This window comes from Paramisgurnus dabryanus, chromosome 18, assembly GCF_030506205.2.
Source record: "Paramisgurnus dabryanus chromosome 18, PD_genome_1.1, whole genome shotgun sequence".
Taxonomy (NCBI): Eukaryota; Metazoa; Chordata; class Actinopteri; order Cypriniformes; family Cobitidae; genus Paramisgurnus; species Paramisgurnus dabryanus.
In genome coordinates, this window is record NC_133354.1 from 19,543,690 (window position 1) to 19,568,067 (window position 24,378).

The following is a 24,378-nucleotide window of genomic DNA, read 5'->3' on the forward strand; positions in this document are numbered from 1 at the left end:
AAATGCTGAAAAACTGTATTGCTTATTGTTTGTTCATGTTAGCTAATGCTTTAACTTATGCTGACAAATACAACCTTATTGTGAAGTGTAACCAGTAATATTGGGTACGGTTGGCATATAATGTTTTTTTTCTATGAAACTTTAATTCACATTTAGCCATGGCATGACAGATTATACTGATTAGTGTATTAATAATTGAAAATTAGATCACAACAGGCACGTTTCCACACACGCACACACACACATGCCGTGTGATGTACCCATTGCTTCCGGTACTGTGTGAAAGACATGTGGGAGTGAACCCCGATGGCGGCAGACCGGACACCGTCTCCATTGACTTGAAATAGGAGGAACGGTACTGCAGTGCGGCAAAACGAGAGGCAGAGAAAGACTGCAGAGAGTTGAGAGGAGATGAGGAGGAGATGACGGACGGATGAGATAGAGAAGACGAAAGCGAAGCCGCAGGAGGAAACTCCAGCTGACCGATAGAGTGGCTGCGAGTCTGTCGTGCATAAGGGCGAGCGGGGGTCCGCAGAGGCCCTAATTCATTATCACTGCCTTCTACCAACCTCTGTGAGCTCAGGGTCTGCAGCGCCTCTACATGTCGTGGCCTGAGGGACATCAGACTGGGAGCTGAAGAGAGAGACATTAAGATGATTTAATAAGTAGTACTTTATTGAACAAACTTAAAGCTCAAAAATAAGGATCATCCTATGAGAGAGATTTTGGACCGAACTGTCTCTGGTGTTTATGGTTGTACATTACAAAGAGTTTTTATGGTTGGAAGACTTCTAGCTATTAAAAGAAGACTGTTGCTAAAAATATCTAACATTTTTGTGGTGGAGTCAAAGTTAAGGGATCCTTATGTTTAAGCAAACACATCATTTCAGCATTCGTAAAGATACAGCTGCGAGAAGCTGACAATGTGAAACAATCTTGGTTAATGAAAGGAAACAGAAAGATACAAGACACAATGCAGACTGCTTATGAACAGGAAACAGAGGTGTGATACAGGAAGTGAACATATATGTGTGAAAGCGTCAATATAAACAGTATATAAAAGAAACAGTGCAGTGCAGTGAAGATTAACATCCACAGTGGCTATAAAACTGTCATGTGACCCTGTCTGAGAAATCCAGTCCTGGGACATTTTCTAATAAAAGATAAGGAGCATCAACGTTTGATTTCAATCTTTGCCAAAGCCTTACTCAGTCCATGTTAAAGATATCAAGGTTTTATTATTACAGAATGATCTTTACATTATATACACAAGAGTTTTTTCACAGGCAGGGTCACATCATATGCAGTTTACTAAAAGTGTTCACAAAATATATCCTGTAAAAGAAACATTGGAACATTGGTTTCCCTTTTAAATGCATTTAATATATGTTTGTGATGCCTTTTTATTGTTTATGATTTATTTTATCTTTGTACACTACCTGAATTGTGAAAATATGTGACGTTATGTGGACTTGCCCTTTTATATCATTCTGAATTTCAATTGTTCAAAAAAAAAAAAAGAATAAAAGGGATAGTTCACCCCCCCCCCAAAAAAAAATTCTGTCATATTTTCTCATCCTCATGTTGTTCTAAACCGGTATGATTTCTTTGATGAACACGAAAGACGATATTTTGATAAATGATGGTAAGCACACAGTTGACGGTACCTATTGAATTCAATCATATTGAACACCAACATGAGGATGAGAAAATCATGACAACATTTTTATTTTTGGGTGAACTATCCCTTTAACAATGGAGCCCATCGTAATGTTAAGTTTTGGCTTTTTATTTTAAGTCGTTTGGGACGCGATGACACACAGCCCTCTCACCATGCTCGATCTATCAATTATCCGCTTGTTAAGTCATGACGTAAAAGAAAAAGTGTTTCTGGGTCCAAGCCTCCACTTAGTTCAATAGAGAATAGCCGTTTTGAGCACTATTTATTCATATAACACATTTAAGTAAACATTTTATAAACCCTATGCAGGCTCACAGAATCACAGACAGCAGTATATTACTAATTCGTAAAAAATCCATGTCCATTATGTCCGGTCATCTCGGATTTTGTTATGGAGATAAAAATTATGATCTGGTGTTTTTGGCAGTTATGATACGAGTGTATATATATAAAAATTCTGTCACCATTTACTCATCCTCATGTTGTTCTAAACCTGTATGATTTTTTTCTCTGATGAACACAAAAGAAGATATTTTGAGAAATGATGGTAAACACACAGCAGTAAGTGAGCATTGATTTCCATAGTAGGAAAACAATATTTTGGAAGTATTGTGATAAATGACTAAGAAAATGTTTTGATAAATGATGGTAAGCACACAGTTGATGGTACCCATTAAATTCCATCATATTTTTTTTATTCCTACTATGGAAGTCTATGGTCACTTACTGCTGTGTGTTTACCATCATTTCTCAACATATCTTCGTTTGTGTTCATCAGAAAAAATAAATTCATACAGGTTTAGAACAACATGAGGATGAGTAAATGATGACAGAATTTTCATTTCAAGTGAACTATCCCTTTAATTAGTTTTTTTTTTGTTATTTCCCCATGCAATTTTTTAGATCAGTTGTACCCAGAAGCACCGCATAACATCAGACTTTACAAGCGGATAGCGCTCAGACGCTCACGTAAAAGGTTTTTATAACCATCATGCAACTGGCACTCATACCAGGGCGTGACTAACCAAGCGCTATTTAAGTTTAGATAGTGCGAGTACACCCTCAGGTGTTAGCATTGGCTGTGAGAATAAAGGGGGTGGTGCCAACCAGATTGTTTCCAAAGGGATTGGCTTCCGGATGCCCCAGGCCAAAGGTCGCTCACTCGCCGGTCCATCTGCCAGGCGGCATCTGTGGATTTTAGCCAATCATATTAAAACATAAAAATGAAAGACTTTTTCCATGTGTCAGGCCACATCTAGTATTCATAATATGTAACCCAGTCTGTGAAAACCCGGTTGAAGTAATTTTTTCTGATTTACTGCATAAAATCATCCTACAGGATGTAAAGAACATCATGAAAATATAACCTTGATATATTTAATATTGACCGAGTAAGGCCTTGTCAAAGATTGAAATCAAACTTTATTCAAAATTAGATTATGAGACTTTCACAGACAGGATCAAATTTGCTTAAACGCGGAGCGCACAATGCTTGAAAAATGCCGACTACCAAAACACACTTGTAGCCAATCAGCATTTAGGGTCATCTACACTAACCGACATCCTTGCCGGGGTTGCTTGTGTGTGGGGTGGGTCTATCAAAAGAAGGTCCAGATTCTATTGGGGTAGGGGCGTGTTTGTTTAGGTGATTTTAAATGTCAACATTGGCTTTCAAACATCGTGCACTCTGCCTTTAATATTGAAGTCAACATCAACACACGGTCAGACCGAAATTCAGAATAATTGTCAACACAACAGTTAGACATTGAACGTATTGCCCCACACACGCACACAAAATAAACTCACATCGCAGGGTTTCTGGGGAAAGCATGTCTTCATCCAAATCATCCAAGTCATCAGATAACAGTAGGGTCTGAGGTGTGGCAGGCCGGATGCCCAGGAACGCAGGGTCCAGATTAAGAGCAGAAGCGAGAGAGGACATCCCAGGATTATTAGTGATATTAAAACCCGTCAGATACTCGATTTGTTGCCATCGATGGAGTTTTTCCCTCAGGGCAGCGGTCACCTCACCCAGAGCTTGTCTGTGTTAAGAGACAGGCGGGGTATGTTTAGGTTATACACCATTCATACACCTTGCACCAAACATGTAAAACAGAAATGTTTCTCAAAATAGCTAATTTATAGGGGGACAATGCAATTCTCAATACAGCCACTAAAGACGTGAGGCTCTTGCCCACCTGTGCACATGCTCAGTAGCCTAAATAAAGGTGTTTAGTGCTATTTTAGCTTTAAATAAAAACAGTTGATGTTGATTAAATTGTTGGTCAGATATATGTTGTATAATTTTAACGATTTCTTTCTTAGTCTTGAAATAGCTGCCCAGCTGCGTAGCAAAGATGGCCACAGAGTGGCGCGACTTCCCTAAAGGGACTTTGGCTTTATTTAACTTCTAGGCAGAAAGCTTTACTGATTTATAGCTCGTAACAAATTGCAATGTGGCCCAGAATTTTTATTTTAATCTGTGGTGAAAAATTTTATGAAAGAGATCAGTCTTCACGTGTGGTACTCACTTAGCAGACAGGATTTTGTGATCCACATCATCCAATGAAGAGCTGTGAGCCACCTGAAACGTTCCAAAGAGCGTTCCTCTCTTCTTCTTGATCTTCTCTGCCTGTTCAAGGCAAACCCAAGCACACATCCATAGTTACAGCAACTCTTTAAGAGGAACCAAATGGATCCGAGTGGAATCTGTAAAAATCTTACCCCTTCTTTAGCCAAGATAAGCTGTTTTTCAGCACTTTGTTTTTTGATGTTGTAGTACTGCACCTCCACCTCATGAGTAAGCTGCAACCATGTTTCAAGAGCTTCGGGTGGAGACCAGCTGTTTCTGGACTCCAGCTCCCTCTCGGCCTTCTTCAGAGCCATGCGCACCTAAAATGCACAAAATAAATTATTGTGGAAATGCGCAGCTCACATATGTGCTGTAAAACAGACTTTGTGTTGAATGTAGCATCTATGTATACTAATCTAATGTATAATGTATAGGTATACTAATCTGTGTATACTAATTGAGGAAGATTTTAAACAAGGGGCAAAAACTAATGAGGGGTTAGTTGTAACCCGGACTGTTTACATTGTTGCACAAGGTTGAGCGTTTTGTTTTTCCGGTATTTTTTCACGCTGCCAAAAGACGATCTCCCACAAATTATGTTTAGTAAATCTTGTTTTATATATAATGCAAACTCCAGAGAGTTATTGATGAACGAGTGTTTGGGGGCATGTAAGTACATTTTTTGTAAATATGTTTTGTTGGGTGTGTAAGATACCAAATCCAATGTTATGTCATATTAATCAGTGTCTTGGTGACTAAAACAACATCATTTTGAAATATGTCTGCAGCTCTTAGCAACTTTTTGGTGGGCTTGAAAATATTTTGACCCAGCAGGGTTAATTGTAACACTGTGTTACAACTAACCCCTCAGCACTTACGATATGAAAACTGCTAACGTTAGCATAATTCTTGCCGTTGTTTTAAATAGGCTACACACAAATGATTGCTGTCTGCCAGCAAAATAAATGTGCCTGTCTTATCAAAAATCATGTGTCAAATTTATTTTTCTTCATATCTTTAATATTGATTGAATAAGGTCACGTCAAAGATTGAAATTATAATGAAATGAATGGCTAAAATCAGACTTTGATGCGCATTTTCTCAGAATTTGATTTTGAAACTGTAGTATGGTTATTACAGACTGGGTCACATATAAAAAAATGTTTTGTCATAATTGTGCTGCTTTTCCTCACATATTTAGACATTTGTATCCACTTATAATTTAACTATTGTTAGAAAAGGCTGGGTGAATGAATACAGTGTGGATACCTGTCTATTATAGACAGTTATGTAAACAATATCCACTTCAAGTATATAGACAAAATAGTATTAAAATATTTGCCTGCAAACTTAATTTTTAGCAAGTGTTACAACTAACCCCCTGCCTGTTACAATTAAACCCACCTATGGGGTAAGTTGTAACGTTTGCACTTCTGTCCCGTTTGGTGTAATTTTGCAAGAATGGTAAGTAATAGAAACAAACTTCAAATGTTCATTTGTAGCAGAGATGTGTGTGTTGCTTGTGTAAAAATATAAATAATCAAACTCAAATATTTTTTGAATGATTGAGCCAAAACCAAACAGCGTGAGGTTGTGCCCCGCTCTCCCCTACCATTTAAAACCCTTTATTATTTTTTTGGGTATCACTTACACTTAAAAAGATCTGCACGCCTAACAGTTTTCTTATATTTGTTTTCTTTTTGAACTTGGTGACTTTTCAGCTTTTGTGGCCTTATGCCAATGTTTTATACAGATAAAAGGATGTTAAATATGACCTTTCACTTGTAATACTTCCCCTTTGCAAGATAAACTGATACTGTACCTGTTCCAGCTCTTCCTCTGCATATTTCTGTTGACTCAGTTCGTTCTCTGTGCCCTTACGCAGTTCTTGCAGTCTCTGTGCCTCGTGCTTGGCCGTGTCTATCTCATCCTGTAACTTCTGCTTTAGTTTGACCTCTTCCACCTTTACCGTCTGCTGCTTCTCCTGCTCGATCTGTAGTCTAAACACAAAAAACAAGTTTTGGTTGCACAAGACTTCATGTAATTCCATTATTCACTACCAGGAGGCGCTCTGGAGAAAACGATTTCAAAACGATTAGGGAACTGGCTCTGCAATATTTCACCACACCTCTTCCTCCTCATGAAAGAGAGCTGAACAAGACGTGGCCTGTTTGAACGATGTGTGGAAATTTCAAAATTAATTTCTCCCAGCTTTATTTAAGTAATCCAGATTATGGAGGCCTTATTTATATAATGCAAACACAGAAAGTGACTCTATTTACATGTGGTAAATATATCCAGATTATGGAGGTCTTAATGTACCTGTGTTAGTTAAAATATGCACATGTATGTCCCAACAGCTTACCAGTCTTTGATTTGAATTAATATGCGTTAACCAGTTAAAAGTTTTCCCTGGCAAATGTGTGATCGCATCAGGCGGGGATCTGTCTTTGGCATTTTTCTTCATTAAAATTGAAAACAAAAAAGAGGGAGGGTAAACACAAAAAGAAAGCATAAGAGAGTGCAGAGGGCTTTTTTGTTTTGGTTTGATGCACAAAGCAGGCTTCTTGCATGCTGATGTAGTCGCGGCTGAAACAGGAAGTGAGGTATAAATCAAGCTGATGTTGATATGACAGCATCCAAGGCTAAAGGTTACACTAACTCGTCAAGGAGGAGGAGCAGAGCTGTAGAAATAGATATAGAAGAAGAACGGCATAGACCAGACGATTGCATCATCAGGACACAGTGCAAATCAACGTGGAACCGAGATGTCTGGATCTCTGTCCCAAATGGGATTTAGTGTGAAGGACAGACAAACAGACAGATCCATGTGGCGCTCTCCGACACGGTCCATTTTTATATACTGACATAATCGAATTACACTCGATAAACATTCCTCTGCTACTTTCCCCGAACAAACTAATATAGATGACTATTCTACATCCTTGCCCTTATAAGGTCAATGCTTTAAATTAATGCTTGCATGAATCATGTGATTTTCTCTGTTCTCCTTCACTGGTGAAGGAAGTGTGCAGCGTGATAGCGCTGCTCAGTTGTCTGTGATGCTCAGAGCGGGACCAAATGCAGCATTGCACGTCCTTTTGCCATTTAAGGACTTTTAAGGGATGCTTGTATCAGAGTCTTTTGACCTGAACAGACAAAGATAGCAACAAATTACTACACCAGCGAGACCGATTCCTGTTTTTCGTTTTTTGTAACATTACATTTATTTTAAACTATCTGCATTTGGTAAAAGTCTACTGACTACCTGTGTGGATTAGGGATGCATGATATAAAATGTCTTTGCCGATAACAATATTTGGCTGTTTGGGATGACGATGGCCGATATTGACTGATACTGTGGCTCAGCTTTTTATACCTTGTTTCAAAACATTGACATGCAGTTCATAGCTCACAAACTGCTTTTTTATTTTCACTCAATTAGCCAACGTCTAATAGCAGGAAAAGTTACCTTTTACCGATACTGATTATAGGCCGATATATCAATGAATCCCTAGTCCCGCTTTAAAATACATTAAAATATCTATTTTAGATTCCACTAACGGCGTCCAGAAAAACTCTTGGATGTCTTTTTAAGCCCGGAATACAATATTTTTGCACTCCTATAAGATCATTACCTTATTACACAAACATGGATCGTTTAAACTTGGGTACGACAAGCATGTAGACTGTGCAATGATGACACGGAGCTTTGGTGGCTGCGTCACATGTTAGCGCAACGTCACTAGCATACGCAAGTGGTAAACAAATACTGGTAAGCAGGTAGTAGCAGCAAACACACTGTGCGTTGTTCATGAATTTCTGACAGAAAACTAGCGTAGGCTATCTTTTTACGCAAGACCGGGAAAACGGCTGTCTCAAACCTCTCTCACTGTACGACATAGGACCACCGATAAAGAGCCACGATCACAGATATTGTGACAATTGTTTCACAAAGGCAATCTTTCATCTGGGACAGCCAAAAATCGTGTAATGTGTTCCGGGCTGTAAGGGATAAAAAAAAAAATAATAATATAATAATATAATAATACTAATAATAATAATAATAATAATAATATTATATATATATATATATATATATATATATATATATATATATATATATATATATATATATATATATATATATATATATATATATATATATATATATATATATATATATATATATATATATATATATATATATATACTAAAAATGAAAAGGGAAAAAACTAACTAACCCTCATGTTGTTCTAGACCTGTATAGACCTGTATAGTTGTTCTAGACCTGTCTAGACCTTTTTTAAGTCTTTTACCGCCAAAACACCACATTTTGAGCAAAAAGCAGAGATAATTCCATTTTTGTGACGGACTTTTCATAGAGTTCCCATTCAGAGCGATCTTTAAAACACACACGGACATGCAGCCGCTTGCCCTAGGGCAATACTTCCGGGTTTAAAAAGTTGTGAAAGGGGCCACCTGGTGGATAATAGCGGTAGTGCGGAAAGACGGAAAATCTCGTCATTGGCGGGGAAGCGTTTTCTCTTAATTGACAAGATATCTCGTCAATGGCGGTGAAAGAGTTAATAAATGATGGTAAGCACACAGCTGGTGGAAGCCACTGACTTCCATAGTAGGAATAACAAACACTATGGAAGTATTGTAATAAATGATGATGAAGATATTTTGATATCATATAGTAAGCACAGAGTTGATGGTTCCCATTAACTTCCATAGGACTTGTTTTTTTGGGTGAACTATCCCTTTAAAGACTATGGGGCGGTTTCCCGGACAGGGATTAGACTAGTCCTAGACTAAAATAAATGTAAGAGCTGTCCAAACTGAAAACAACTTGCACTGCCATATCTTAAAATACATTAGTGCTCTTTGTTTTGCCTTAAAATAAATGCACCCAAGTAATTTTTTAGTAAGGCATGTTTGTTAATGCTACTTATATTTTATAATTAAACTAAGGCCTTGTCCTGGCTTAAGCTTTTCTCTGTCCGGGAAACCACCCCATAGAGTTTTCGATTCATTGAGCGTTTATTCGATCTTGATGAAGCATTGTCATCGATGTAAACACGACAGCTTTCTCTTTGATCAGACGGCTTTGTGTTGTTGCAGGCGGACCGTTACAGACACACACGTCTTCCAGAAATCCTGTATAATTTAATGAATCAGAGGACTTTAAATCTACTGAAGTGTTTCCAGTTAAGTGTGCCGTATGCATAAGACGTTTAGCCTACGGTTCGTGACGTCTGAGGTTGTGACTAATAAATCCCCCTAGTATACATGATTGTATAAATATTATTGAAAACTGATAGTATTGAATGTATAATATAAAAAGATTGAGCAACTGAAAGACTAAAGGTCATTTATATGCATATAATTTAATCTGCTCGTATGCAGTTATGTGCATTCGTTTACAGTCAAATGTGCATTCTGGACTAAAGATGCAACAATAAATGATTTCGCATTAATATATCCTCCTATTTGTTTGTTTTTTCCATATAAAGTGAATGCGGCTAATATGTAGTTACTCATTTCTGGACCCCTAAACATTACACCTGTAATTAATCGTTTACCAGCTCTGTCTATCATATCCAATCCGAGATTAGCTAAAATGTGATCCTGGTTATTTTTGGGTTATGACGTAACTATCAATTACACACTGTTTACAATGGAAACTAGTCTTGCAAATTCCACCCACAGGAATAATGTAGCTTACTCATAACTAGAAGTTCCTTAACCTCCTAATACAGCCCTTCCTCATAAATGTTAGCATTTACATTTTCCTTTTTTGCTTGCTAATTGTTACTTTCTAGAGTAAGTCCCTTTAAGTTCAATAAGCAAACACAGCACTCCTTAAAAAGTTTTGATCAAGCATTATGAGTGGCCAACTCAGATAAGTGTATTTATATAAACAAAAATGACCGAGTTTAAGTGAGCGCTTACTTTTGCTGGAGGTCCAGGAGACTCTCCTCAGCTCTCTGCAGCCCCTCCAGGTCCTTTATCATCTTGCTCATGTGCTCCCTAGAGTTTTTGTTCTGGATGTAGGCAAACCAACAGCCCCCGATTGCAATCACAATGGACACCACCAGCATTAAGTCCTTCAAGTGACTGTGCTTGTTCACTGGCAGAAAAAGCAAAAGGGTGAGTGCATTTGTGAAATAGGCAATATCTTTATATTATACATCACATGAAATAAACGTTAGCTCTGGTAACAGTTTCATATGATTATTAAGTGTAACATTAATACATAATAATGATAGTAATTAAATATATATATAAGTGTATATTTTATATTTATATAGAAATATGATCTATTGAGTAGTGCCATGAGAATTTCAAAAGTTTGTTTATTCAAAGTCACACATTCCACTGCTGACCCCACCTGACCCTGGCATTACAAGAGCAAACCCATGTTTTATTCCCATTGCTTAGAGCCCTTTTCTCAACTTGCATTTCAACTTTTAGATAGAAATAAAACAGTTAAAGTGTCTGACTGATGAACCGAATGCCCTTTGCTGCTCAAAAACCTGTGCAAAAAATGTACAAAGACATGCAAGATGGACTCATCTCTCTATAAAATAATAATAAAACAGGCCGGAGACTGTAAAGGGAGAAATTCATTTGAAGGTAATGGAGAAAGGCCAAGGATTTTTTTAGCAGGGCTAATAAATCAAATGAGGGTCTGCTTATGCTGATAGTCTTTCTGTCTCCAAATGAATATATGTGGGTAGCACTACACCGATTTAAAAGACACGCACATACAGACTGTTTTTATAAAGCAGTAGTACAAACAAGTAGTAATAGACAGAAAATGTTAAAGAAGTCATAAAAGCTACAACGCAATATAGTGAAACTTAAAATAAAAACCCAATTGTGATACAGTCATGTTCATTTGAAGCTCTCTCTATCACAGTGGTTCCTCGCTTGGTTTAGGATGCACTGACTTTCAAGTGGTGACACAAAACACTATAAGAAAATCAAAACAGTTTATTTTACCAAATAAACAGAAATGTTCTCATAATCAAACATTAATTTATTTAATACTAAGGCATAAGAGGATGAGTCTATGTTGGCGTCTGCCTAATTTAGTTTGTGCTTCTCCCAAATGACTGATAAATATATGCCTAAAAAAAGATATGAGGATATGAGTTTATTCTCCAAAAGCTGGTAAGCCTTTTTATGTTTATATTTGAAGAGCTCAGATGTAAAAGCTACTAAACGCCACATCCATCAAAGATGAGATAATGACATTAAACGAATGCTCTCGGCACATATTATTCGTTTTATATAATCAAATACTTTCACTTCAAATTTGCTGATCCTGGCCTCCGGTCATTCAGAAACCGTCTTTCAAAGACTTTCCAGGTCCAATACCCTCAAATTCAAGGACTAAATGTGGGGACTCATTTCAAGTGAGAGCAAGGTTACATTGTGTTACCTTTTAAGATACATTGTTACAGTTCCCTTTTGAGGGAACTTGCGCTGCATCACTGCGGTGACAGTTTGGGGACGCCTCCAGGGGTAAGTGCGTCTGAATGTGTATATCAAATTCAACCAATAGTGAGGCTTAACGACAAAGACAGGGTGATGCAGAAGCCAGGAAGTATATCACTATTTGAAATATTGCCAAAGACTGAATTACAGGGATGCAGGAAGTATAGCAAGGGAGATGCAGCGTCTCGTTCCCTTCTCAGGGAACAACAGTTACATATGTAACCCAAGACATTTTCATGTGTCAAACACAACTATGCAAAAAAAAAAACATTTTGGTATGAATCAACATTCACATACGGAAGATATAAGCATTTAAAGTGAACAGTTTAGCACGTGTGCTTAAAAAGTCTAGAATTTTTATGATATTATCCTACACTACACAGGGAATAATATGGATTTTTTTCCAGAAAACTTCTTGCATAAAATAGATTCAAGCACTTTTACTGACCTGTATCTATTATGTATATTTTCAAAAACTTCCCAGGGCCTTGAATTTTTCCCCCAGATTCACAAACTTTCAAGGACCGGTGGGAACCGTGAATAGGGTAAATGATGGCATGTTTACATGCAAGGTGCAATCGTTTTACAGAATTATTTATTAGGATATAGACCGCAATTTGGGCCTTTTACCATTTATACAGAAAGGACAGTGAAAAGTGACAAGACGTTTTTAGAAGAAGTACTTGCGTGAGGCTTTGCAGTGAAATAGTTCAATACCAATTAAATGACTAAAGTGACATAAGGCATTTCAATTACTGACTTATAAGTTTTTTATTGACATTAAAGTAAAATGACTGAACCTAAACATAAGAGCCTGATAAAAAAAATGTCAGATGCACTTAACTCTTTCCCCACCATTGATGACTTATCTTATCAATTAAGAGAAAATGCTTCCTTGCTAATGACGAGTTGTTACGGCAATCCATATTTCTGCTATTATCCACTAGGTGGCACTCAATATTGTTTATTATTACTTATTTGATTATGACTTGTCTGGTCTGGTGGGCCAATGCCAGAAAATTAGGAAAAAATTTGTGATGATGGGTATGAAATTATAAATTATTGTTCTTAATGATGCTTACAACAACTTAAAAAACACTAAAGCATCAACTTATCGAAAAACAGTAAAAAATGTGCGTATGCTTTGTTCATCGTTCTGAATCTGATCTTTAACAAAAGTCCTTTACAGAAATGCAATTATCTCAGCCTTTTGCTCAAAATTTTGTATTTTTGAAGAAACCTACCCATATTTGAGAGGTGATAAAAAGATTACAAATAAAAGCAGAGGGTCTGTTCTTTCATTTGATGTATTGTATGCCTATATATTTTTTTTAAAAGGCATTAAACTTGCTGTCTGGCAATTTTTTTTTAACTCTAGCGGGAAATAGTTAAGAGGGTTTTAATTCTTAGCTCTCTAAATACTAAATTTGAACAATTGTGTTTGTAGCATTTACATTCATGCATTTTGCAGACTAGTGTTGTAGTTCTCGAGACCGGTCTTAAAGGTCTTGGTCTCGTCTTGGAATCGACTGCGCACTTTTACTTGGTCTCGTCTCGGTCTCAGACAAAGAGGACTCTGAATTTTATTTCAAGACCGGTCAAGACCACAACTGGTGGCACATCACAAATTTATTTTTTTATCATTAATTTTATGTAGTTTATTCAGGTTTGGCATATGATGTTGGCATTGTTTAAGCATTGTTTAAAAAACTCCCAATGACAATTTTTCTTTCTGTTACTAAAAAAACCTGCATTGTGTTAAGTGGATGGCAAGCCAATGAAAGACAGTTCAGAATAAATGGTTAAGTTGATTTCAGCTCTTTAGTGTTTGTTCATTTTTATTTGCTTATAGACAAAGATAAATTCCCACATATCTGCAATGCCTTTGATTATTTTATCAACTTCTCTGATGGCACACACAGACACACATGCTCGGACACAAACACACACACGCAAAAATACTGGTATTCCTATCTTCCTATCTATCTACAATTGGTCCCCACAATGTGATAATTACCAGGTACACACACACACGCATGCACACGCACACACAGAGACAAGAAGTGCCTAATCATATGCATATTCCAAATTTTTATTGTAAGTGTTTTATTCCAGTGACTTGCACTGGTCTTGGTCTTGACCTGGTCTCGGTCTTGGTCATGACTTGGTCTCAACCCTTTAACGTCTTAGTCTTGTCTCGGCCTGTCTTGGTCTTGGTCATGACTTGGTCTCGGTTTAGGTGTTCTTGACTACAACACTATTGCAGACACTGTACAGTGCTCTGTTTTTTATTAATGCATCAATTCCCTGGGCTTTGAACCCATGACCTTTACATTGCTAGCACAATGCTTTATATGTTAAGAGCTACAGGAAACCCTATTCACATTTTATAAATTGCATTAAGCATTGTTTTTTCTCACTGCCTTTTGCAGGCCCATCACATCAGAAACACTTTCTATCACAAATCTGCCTGATTTATTTTCCATTTAGTTTAGCACTGACATCGATATATGCATTCTCCTTAACAATGGTGGCTTTGACCGAGTAATATCAGGATTTGAATGAATGGATTAGTAAGACCTATTTTCATCTGCGAATGCACTGTTCACATCGAGTGGCAGGAAAATGGCAGGTGACGGCATATGAAGTGCTGCCAAAATATTTAAACGGACGGCGTCAAATCCCTCAACCTTGATCCGAACCGGCCACTGATCTGAGCTCAGGATAAATCCAGGGGTTTAGTGGGCCCAACACATGATACTTCCTTCTAGGATTTCCTTTTTGATAAAGGCACAGCGGTTATCTAACACTTGGAGTATGCTGAATGTATAAAAGAGTGTTTATACGGGATGTAGTTTGAACATAATCCTTGAAAGGGTTTAGATTAACGAAGGTTTTGGTTTGGTTGGCACAGCGTCCTCATGTTTCAGTATTTTGACGTGTGCAGGACTGACACATTTCATCTGTAGACTATACAACAGTGATACAATACGCTATCAAGAACAGCAATCAACAGATTATTTTGTAATCTTTTGAGAGACAAAACAAATAACTAACATGGCTAAAATTATTCAAATGTCCCGACTTGTAAAGGTCTCAAACCATTAGGGTTAAGCCAGAAGACAGAACTTCACAATTCATATATGATGCTTTCACAATGATATGATAAACATTATCTCAGATTATACAGCTTATTGAAGAGAGGTGTAATACTGTTCTTCTGGGACAATAAGATGAAGAGACCTGAGACATATCTACAGACCAGAATAATAAAGAGCTGGCCTCTTTCATTTAGACTATCAACCCTAGCAACCAGAAACACCCAGCCAACCCACATCAACATACTAAATTCCATTCAGCCAACAATAGCAAATTCATGGAAATGCTCTGGCATTCTGCAAGAGCCACACATCTTCAAAAATTGTGTTTATTCACTATGTATTAATATCAGAGGTAAAGGTCAACTTAATATTGCAATACTTTGCCATATAGTCATGCAATATCAGTTAACATAGCTGCAGTAATATATGCAACATGTAAATATCACAATAAAATATTGTCAATCAGATCACAATATAATAAATATCACAGTGCCAGATCCCGGCTGGTTCCCACATAATTTAACTTCTAAGTCAAAGCACCAACACACCCCTTAAAAGAAACCAATTATTTATTAATTTCCTCCTGTGTGGCTCCTGTAACCATGTGCTTCATCCAATGTCACGCTATGCTTTTAGTCTGCCAGTGACAGGCAGACATTGCATGAGCCAAAATTCCTGTAAATGTTATGCAGTCTTTGTGATTAGGATTTTTAGTGCCTGTAGCGCATGCCAAAATCCCATTTCTTACCAACAGCTTCACTGACATGAAAAGAGTTTTCAGACACTCACTGGTTTCTAGGCAGAGATCCCCTATCAGTATCACCTATTTAATGACATCATTTCTCACATAAACCCCCCTCTACTCTGTTTAACTAGATGTACTTGAGGATCATAGTGATATTTGTAAGACACACTGCTTCTTTCTGGCTCTTGTACTCTAATATACCTGACTATACAATCTCAAATGCTGGGTTGCTTCAAATGGACATTTTAACCCAACGGTTGGCTGGCTTATATTTGACCTAAACATGACAACATTTTTTGAGTGTATGCATTCATAAATATATAACAGTGTATTTTTTAAATAATTGTAAAGATCTTGCACCCTGAAATTGTGTTTTTTCATATTCGTCATCGTACTAAGTCGTCGCACAGAAACCTTGCACATGCACAGAGTCCAATGGGCATAGGCGTAGTTTGTGGGGGGAATGGGGGGTGGTTACAAATCCATCAGTTACAACCCCCCAATATAAAATCACAGTAGATTAAATAAAAAATATGTAGAATCAAGTTATTTTGTAACAAAAAATTTGTTTCTAATCAAATGTGACAAAAATCCCCCCCATTGAACCGATCACAACACAAGAACTTGCAACTTATGCAAAGGTAAGAGCATGGGGTAGCACCAAAATAAAGTGAAGCTCTCTGCCCAGCAGACTATATTAAAGGAATATTCAATTTTCTTAAAAGAAAAATCCAGATAATTTACTCACCACAATGTCATCCAAAATGTTGATGTCTTTCTTTGTTCAGTCGAGATGAAATTATGTTTTTTGAGGAAAACATTGCAGGATTTTTCTCATTTTAATGGACTTTAATAGACACCAACAATTAACACTTAACTCGACACTTAACAGTTTTTTTCAACGGAGTTTCAAAGGTCTATAAACGATCCCAAACGAGGCAAAAGGGTCTTATCTAGCAAAATGATTGTCATTCTTGACAAGAAAAATAACAAATATACACTTTTAAAGCACAACTTTTCGTTTAGGTCCGGTCCAGCGCGACCTAACGTAAATGCGTAGTGACGTAGGGAGGTCACGTGTTACATATATAAAACTCACGTTTGCTGACTATTTTAAACAATACACTGCCACAAAGACATTAATTAGTATCAGTTGACATACAACAATGTAGGAACGGTCCTCTTTCACCACATTTGTAAACACTGGGGCGGAGTTTCGCGTTCGTCCTCTGTGACCTCTTGACGTGATGACGTATTGCGTCGGGTCACGCTAGCGCATGACGACCGGATTTAAACGAGAAGTTGTGCTTTAAAAGTGTATATTTGTTATTTTTATTGTCAAAAATGAAAATCGTTTTGCTAGATAAGACCCTTATGCCTCGTTTGGGTTCGTTTAGAGTCCTTTGAAACTCCGTTGAAAAAACTGTTACGTGTTGAGTTAAGTGTTAAGTGGTGGTGTCCATTTAAGTCCATTAAAATGAGAAAAATCCTGCAATGTTTTCCTCAAAAAACATAATTTCTTCTCGACTGAACAAAGAAAGACATCAAGATTTTGGATGACATGGTGGTGAGTAAATTATCTGGATTTTTATTTTAAGAAAATTGAATATTCCTTTAAGCTGAATAGAACAGGAAATATAGAATAAAACACAAGAAGGAGGTATGATAATTTTGTGTAATAGGTAAGTACACTTAGCTAGCTAATTAATCCATTGCAATTTAGCCACACCTATCAGTATAACAAGTTACCAAAACAGCCTTCTGTTATGTTAGTTCATTTTTTAATAGTGTCTGTGATTCTCAATAACAACATTACTTACATCAGTGTTTGTTTTCTTCCTAAATTAATCAGATTTTTTAATAAATTGGCTGATTGAACGATTTAAGTGTCTCATTCATTAAAACTGCGAATTGCTTGCCGCCTAATAGCGTTTTAATATTTAACATAGTTTTTTTTATTTTTGTTTACACTTTACAATTGCTCATATTTGTATATGTTGAATTTGTAATCAGTTAAAGCATAGATATAAATAAACTAACACTACACAAATTATTAATTTTTTTAATAAAAAAATTACAGGCACAAATACCCCACAATTTTGTAACCAACTTTACGCCCTTGCCCATGTGTATATATCCATTGCAAAAAAATATTATAACGTCTTTATAAATTGAGCACTACTATAACGTTATATTTTCACAACATTAGCAACTATACGTTAGCACTATTCACTACGACCTACATACTTGACAATCACGGCACTTTCAATCTTTCTTTATATTCCGTCTTGATGTATTCTGCACTTTGTTTGTTATACTTTGTTCTGTGAGATGAAGTGAATCAATTTGCCAGATGCTTTACTAGATTTTTTTGGTGTTCGCTTGTACTGAATAATGTCAAAACACTTCTCAAAATGCTAGCTACGGATACCAAAAATGCAGATAATTGAACTTAATTTTTTTAATGACAGATAAACATTTTCAAGGCAGTGTGTAAACATGATTGACACAACGGGTCTTATTTTTTAAGGTGCAAACATTTCAAACAAAGACCTTGAGTCTTTATGTAGAAAAACCTGTGCAACTTCCAATCTAGAAAAAAACATATGGGGCCAGATTTACTAAACGGGGCAAATTAACTTGAGAGCGCAATTCCAAATATGCACTGAGGGGAGTGGTAATATCTGTGGGATACTTTCTAAAAAGGCGCAAATTAAATAACACAGGCGCAACAGCTCATTTCCGTAATGACCAACATAATCTACTAAGGCTATGTTTACATGTACATGGTTATTTTGAAAAACAGAGACATTTTCCTTGGTTTGCGCCCTTCGTTTACACGTAAACGTAGATTTTACCTCTGAAACCGATTTTTTTCTACAAATTTCGGCCAAAGTGGATATTTTGAAAACCTTCGTTTGCACGCTTGCATATAAACTGAGACAAACGGATGCTTAGGCGGCCACGTCACAGTATGCGCCAGAGCTCGGGCCAGCGCTCGCACCTACGTCAAAAGTGCGACCTATGTTTACATGTGACTGCTACTCTGAATGCTTCTATGATCACATTTATGTTCATGCAATCTCGTTTCGTGTGTTTGTATTTGCAAATACAGCTGCTCCATTATGTCGAGGAGCAGAGACGAGTGCTCAGAGGTCAGCAATTTTACGGGTGTTCGACTTGCGGCGCTGCAAAAACCGACAGGTAGATGATGTCAACGTACCACGAGAGCGAGTTGAGAAATCACACGTAGAGGTCTAATTTCGAATCGCTCTCGCGGTACTTTGACGTCATCCAAACACCTACTTCAACAACTCCTCCCTCCTACACGAAGAACCAGTCCGCGTCACCACCAGCGCCGCCGGTGATTGGCTTACGTGGGGTTGAGCTTCTCTTGACTGCATATATGCACGGGTACGTATAAATGAACACTTTCCTGAAAACTGACATGTGTCACCGATATTATTTTTGAAACCGGAGGCGTTGAAATGTCCGTTTATAAAAATAGCCGCCCACGTGTAAACGTAGCCTAAGAGCAGTGCAAATTAGTTCAGGGTCGCAGAGCTGATGTTCCTCAGGTGCGAGTGATCTACTAATGGAGGAGCTTGAGTTCAGCACCACGTACATCACAGCTGAAAATGAGGGTTGTAAAATCCCAGCTAACAAAGCCATATTACACTAACAAGAACCGGAGGACAAACATTGAAGGTTTACAAGAAGTTTTGAAACACCTGGTTTTGTTTGACTTCTAGTAGTGACTCCTCTTTTATTTCCTCAAACAAATAAAATATAACATGGCCTCTCCATTGTACTATGTGCTCTCTGATCTCTGCAATCCCTTCTCCTATCACCAACAATTGCAGCCATTTCAAGCTCAAAATGGTTTAAGACATTTTAGTGTTAAATAAACCTTATTAAATCCAGTTGCTTGAATAATTTTTTCATTCAGATTTTGCGTCTGAAAGAGAAACACCTAGAAATGCATTGTGCAATAAGGTCAGTCGTCAAAATAACTAGGCAACACCTTTTCAGCACTAATTATCCACTGCAGGTCTTCAGTAAATCCCAACAGTTGTTATTTAACACTAAAATGATGGTTTGCGCAGGTGCAAGCTGTTAGTAAATCTGGCTCTAATTAACTTACTAGCTGTGCTATAAAGCAAATAGTTTAGGCACTGGAAGCTGATTGTTCAATATAAGTGATAAGGGCAAAACAACTTGACTAGTAGGTGGATATGCCTGAATAAATAATGTACTAATCTAAACTAAAGATTTCCTGTTACACATCTACTCACCTGGTGGCCCACAGATAACTAAGTCCAGAGCTTTCAACTGCAGCTTCTGAGCATGACTGCGGTCCGGTATCTTCAGCACAGCAAAAAGCAGGGTGGCGTTTTTTATTGCCAATCTGTTAATGGAGCACCATTAGGAAGTGATCGATGAAACATTTTTGTCCAACAGTTACAATACTATGGTGTATAACACAGATAAAGACATTAGAGCAGGGCTGTCCAATCCTGCTCGAGGATGACCAGTTTACCTTCAACTCATATTTTGTTTGCATTTTAAGTTGTTGAAGTCTGCAGGACGCTGGCCCGTCTGGAGCAGGACTAGACACCACTGCAAAAAATAATTTTAAGCATATTTACCTCGGCAGAGCCCTCCCAATGATGCCATTTTTTCTGAAGGAATCAACATATTGTGGCAACTCCACAACGTTGATGAGCCATTCCTCAGCTTTTTCTACTGTCCAGTTATACACTATAAACACAACATCACATGAATTACATATGCTTGACATTTTGTGGACAATTCTAGGACTTATACTTCAGTAATAGTTTACAACAATATAAAAAGTCTCTCAAAGCTTACTTCTTACATAACATTAAATTTATCAGCATGCCTCAATATTTCAATTTACCTCGTTGATCTCTATGTTGCTATGGATACACAACTTATCGAACACTAAACTCTTTCGCCACCATTGACGAGTTTTCTCAAAGCTCAGCCAATAATTTAGGGCAGGACTATTTTTCCTCCAAACAAATGTGTTTGGGGAAACCTGTCTAAAAACAGTTATTTTGCAATTCGGTTTGGTGATGCAAATGGCTCAGAAATTGCCCACTTTAAACAATGGGGCAAAATTGTTGGTTTAAAGCATGCTGGGTTAAAAAGTAGCTATCAGCATGTTTTATTCTCTTGCCCATATGTTACAAAAACATGGTAGAAATTTGAACAGCTTGAAACAGACACATTACAGGCAGCTTGCCCTTGCTAAAGGGTGCCAGAAGATACGGAGCACATTTATATGGACGATTAGATGTGATCACAAACCTCTATGGACACTTCTCTTGTCATTCCACCACAAGTCTACATGATGGAAAACAAAACCTCTTTCTATTGGTGGTGATGCCAAATCATCTAAGATTATCTGTATTTAATCCTTTTACGTAGATTATATCTTTATTTTCTACAGTTTCATGACCTTTATGATATTCCTGTTGAAAAGACCAGCTCAGACTCTCTGTCGGTGTTATATGTTGATTAGAGACATCTTGTTTGCTAGAAATAAATGCTGGTTAAACTAGTTAAGGAGCCAGGTGGAGAAACTGAAACAGCTGTTTTTATCTAATGATTTTTTTGTTGTGATTTTTGAGATAATGACTCAATGGTGATTGCCGTTTAATAATTATTATCTAGTTGTTATGGATTTGTTCAAACCTTCAGAGGCTTTCCATGAGTTCCACATGTCCTCCACTGTGACCAGCAAATCTGCTCTATGAAAGCTCTTGTGTTTTCCTTTGGGATCCTGGTACTTTAGGTCCTCCCTTAGAAACTATTTGAGGAAACAAAGACCTCAGTGAATCTTAGTGTACCTTGGTTTTATGGTTTTCAACTGTTCAGTCGTCACTATTTGCAAACAATAAAAAGCAACCTTGTGCACAGTTAGACAGGTGTTATGGTATATCAAACTAAAAAACAAAACCAAGGGCCTCATTTTTAAAGCTTGCATTCCCATAGATTTGATCATAAAGTGTGCGTATGCAAAAATCCACGGGAAAGTCCATATTTATTAAAACTGTCTTTGACGTGGAAAAGTGCTTTGCGCCACGTCAGGGTCTGAGTAGACGTACGCACTTTTGCTTGTCCGATTGCTGCAGGTTTTTAAAATATAAGCCATTCTTGCTGCTCGAAAAGTGTTTAAACATTGACAGGCGCTCTTTTATATGTCAATGACAATTATCAGGCATCGTTTAAAGGCGGAGATCTTAAACTGCTCAGCTGCCCACGCAATTTATAGATTTCACATTTGAAAGAAAGGGGTACACGCATTTTCTGTGCGTACGTTTGTTTTATGAATCACACGTACGCATTTTTGATAAATTATCGTAAGATCAAATGTAGAATGGTTTCTATGCAACATTTTATAAATGAGGCCCCAGGACTGATTACACCCAAAAACAGTTAAATAGTTGGAAGAAAAATTGATAAAACCCAAGAGTTTACATTTAAACTTTTATCCAAAGCGACTTGCTGTGTATTAAAAGGTATACATTTTTTCATCAGTATGTGTGTTGCCTTGGATCAAACTTGTGCTTTGGACCACAAAACCAACCAGTCATAAGGGTCAATTTTTTAAAATGTGTTTTTATACATAATCTGAAAGCTGAATAAATAAGCGTTTCATTGAGTATGGTTTGTTAGGATAGGACAATATTTGGTCAAAATACATATTTGATCTGGAATTCGAGGGTGCAAAAAATCTAACTATTGAGAAAATCGCCTTTAAAGTTGTCGAAATGAAGTCCTTAGCAACTTCATCCACTCACAAAAATAAAGTTTTGATATACAGTACTCTGCAAAAGTCTAAGGCCACCATGCTATCATTAGATTGGATGTTTTTGCAATTGTATAGACAGTTTTAGCAGTAACAACATAAACAAGCGGCTTTTGTGGTCAACACCTAACTTCGGGTACACTCTGCTAAGAATGAATAACAACAAAGTCCTTTAAAAGTAGCTTATTTATATAACAAACAAAATAAACAACACATAGATTACCTAGGAAACAAAAAAAATTGTTATTTTCAACAAAGTGTTTGTTCAAGAGTTCAGTCTAGCAACTTGTCAGACAATTAAACAAACAGAGACCGGAAGTTAAGTTCAGACCAGATGCGTAATCGCGTTACTGCACGTGCGTCCGATGAAACCGTCTAGTGATCATATATCATTATTTTTCAGTCTCTTTATTAAAATACAACCAGAAATGTAATTTTAAAAAAAGTATATAAGTATAAGCTGAAGTGTCAAATAGTTAGGGTTAACTCCTTTTCACCTGAGCAATAGCAGGCAGCTACAGGATCTCTTAAACCTAAATGAAATTAAATCCTAATTTCTAATTCTATTCGAATGACTTCAAGACAAAAAAGCTCAAGATGTGTTTCGTGCCAAAAGAGGTCACACTAAATAATGACTGATGCCTAAAGAAGACATTTAACTCTGAAAATTGTTTTGTTTTTAATTTAGTGTACATATTTCCTGTATTTTCTGTTTGTATCTTAAAAAGAGTGAAAAATAAATATGAATGGACATTAAAACTTTGCTAAAACATCAAAGCTGCTGAAGGTGGCCTAAGACTTTTGCACAGTACTGTATATAAATGTATATACTGTTTATCAAATGAAAACTTTCGATAAGCTGCTTAAAGGACACAAATGAACGATATAATACTTATTTTTGGTTGCAGAGTCCAACCACAGAGCCTCAGGCAACTTATACAAACACAGTTAGTTTAAACAGATCAAATCCATTGAAGAGATTAAAAGTGACCCTGGTTACACCAACTACGGTATCGATGGCCTTGGTCATGCAGTGATCAGTCAGCATTAATGTTATTTACTCAGTGCTCAGCTGTGGGATTCTCATGTAAAAGCCAACTATAAGTCCAAAGACTATAACATTCTGCATGCTTTCTCTAAGCAAAATGTATACATGATTTGAGTGTATACAACGATAATATACTGCAATCTTAAAATCCCTAAAAAGAGGTTTTCATCTGCTTAAATGTATGCGTTTGGCATATACTTTCATTTAAAGAGACTGCATTATACATTTTATTTGAACCCACAACCTTGGTGTTGCATGCACTTTGCTCTGCTAACTAAGCTATAGGAACTTCAAGAATAACCTGAGACGTTGTTAATTTTCCCCACCCTTATGAAAAATAAACACCTGCACAACACCTATGGTTAATTTTCATAAGAGCAAGTAATGAAACCTATTTACTATGGCTTTCATTTGAAAAACCTCTCTGTCCTTGCAAGTGTTCTTACAAGCAAGATTAAATAGGGCACTGTGCTACATTGTCATTCTTTCAAAGTGCAGACCACAAAACCATGACGTTTGCAAGTCTCACCCCATCCGTTTCTGTCACATCCACGCTCCCATCTGCATCGTCGTCCATGTCTTTGTGGATGCTGCGAATGGCCTCGAAACTCAGCAGAGCATTTTCATCCTGACATATCATCTTATCGATAACACACAGCTCTTAGAAGAGAGAGCACAATCAGATATAAGACACATAAACAATGCTGATCCAAAACCTAGTGAGCTAAAGAGAAAGCACAAACACACACAATAAGTACAAAAATAAATGCGCTTGACTTCCTCATTAGGTACATTTGCATAAATAGCCACTAAGCCAAGATTTTCCTGCACTCTCACAAACAAAAGGTACAAGAAGGTACAAAAGTTGTCACTTGGAGCGGTAC

At 37.1% G+C, this 24,378-nt stretch overlaps 1 protein-coding gene across 3 annotated transcripts in view; it reads right to left on the reverse strand.

Annotated features, from left to right (window-relative positions):
• stim1b (stromal interaction molecule 1b) overlaps positions 1-24,378 on the reverse strand; it is a 37,236-nt gene that overhangs the window by 2,712 nt on the left and 10,146 nt on the right. For 2 of the 3 annotated variants that reach the window (XM_065287209.2, XM_065287210.2), the window contains exons 3-13: positions 24,024-24,154; positions 21,330-21,444; positions 20,258-20,369; positions 19,904-20,016; positions 10,212-10,389; positions 6,076-6,253; positions 4,406-4,573; positions 4,213-4,313; positions 3,488-3,723; positions 2,789-2,869; positions 570-633 (exon numbers count right to left, since the gene is read on the reverse strand). In XM_065287209.2, coding sequence (XP_065143281.1) covers positions 570-633; positions 2,789-2,869; positions 3,488-3,723; positions 4,213-4,313; positions 4,406-4,573; positions 6,076-6,253; positions 10,212-10,389; positions 19,904-20,016; positions 20,258-20,369; positions 21,330-21,444; positions 24,024-24,154 — 1,477 coding nt within the window. The remainder of the gene's footprint in view (positions 1-569; positions 634-2,788; positions 2,870-3,487; positions 3,724-4,212; positions 4,314-4,405; positions 4,574-6,075; positions 6,254-10,211; positions 10,390-19,903; positions 20,017-20,257; positions 20,370-21,329; positions 21,445-24,023; positions 24,155-24,378) is intronic. The other variant, XM_065287211.2, reaches the window with a different exon arrangement.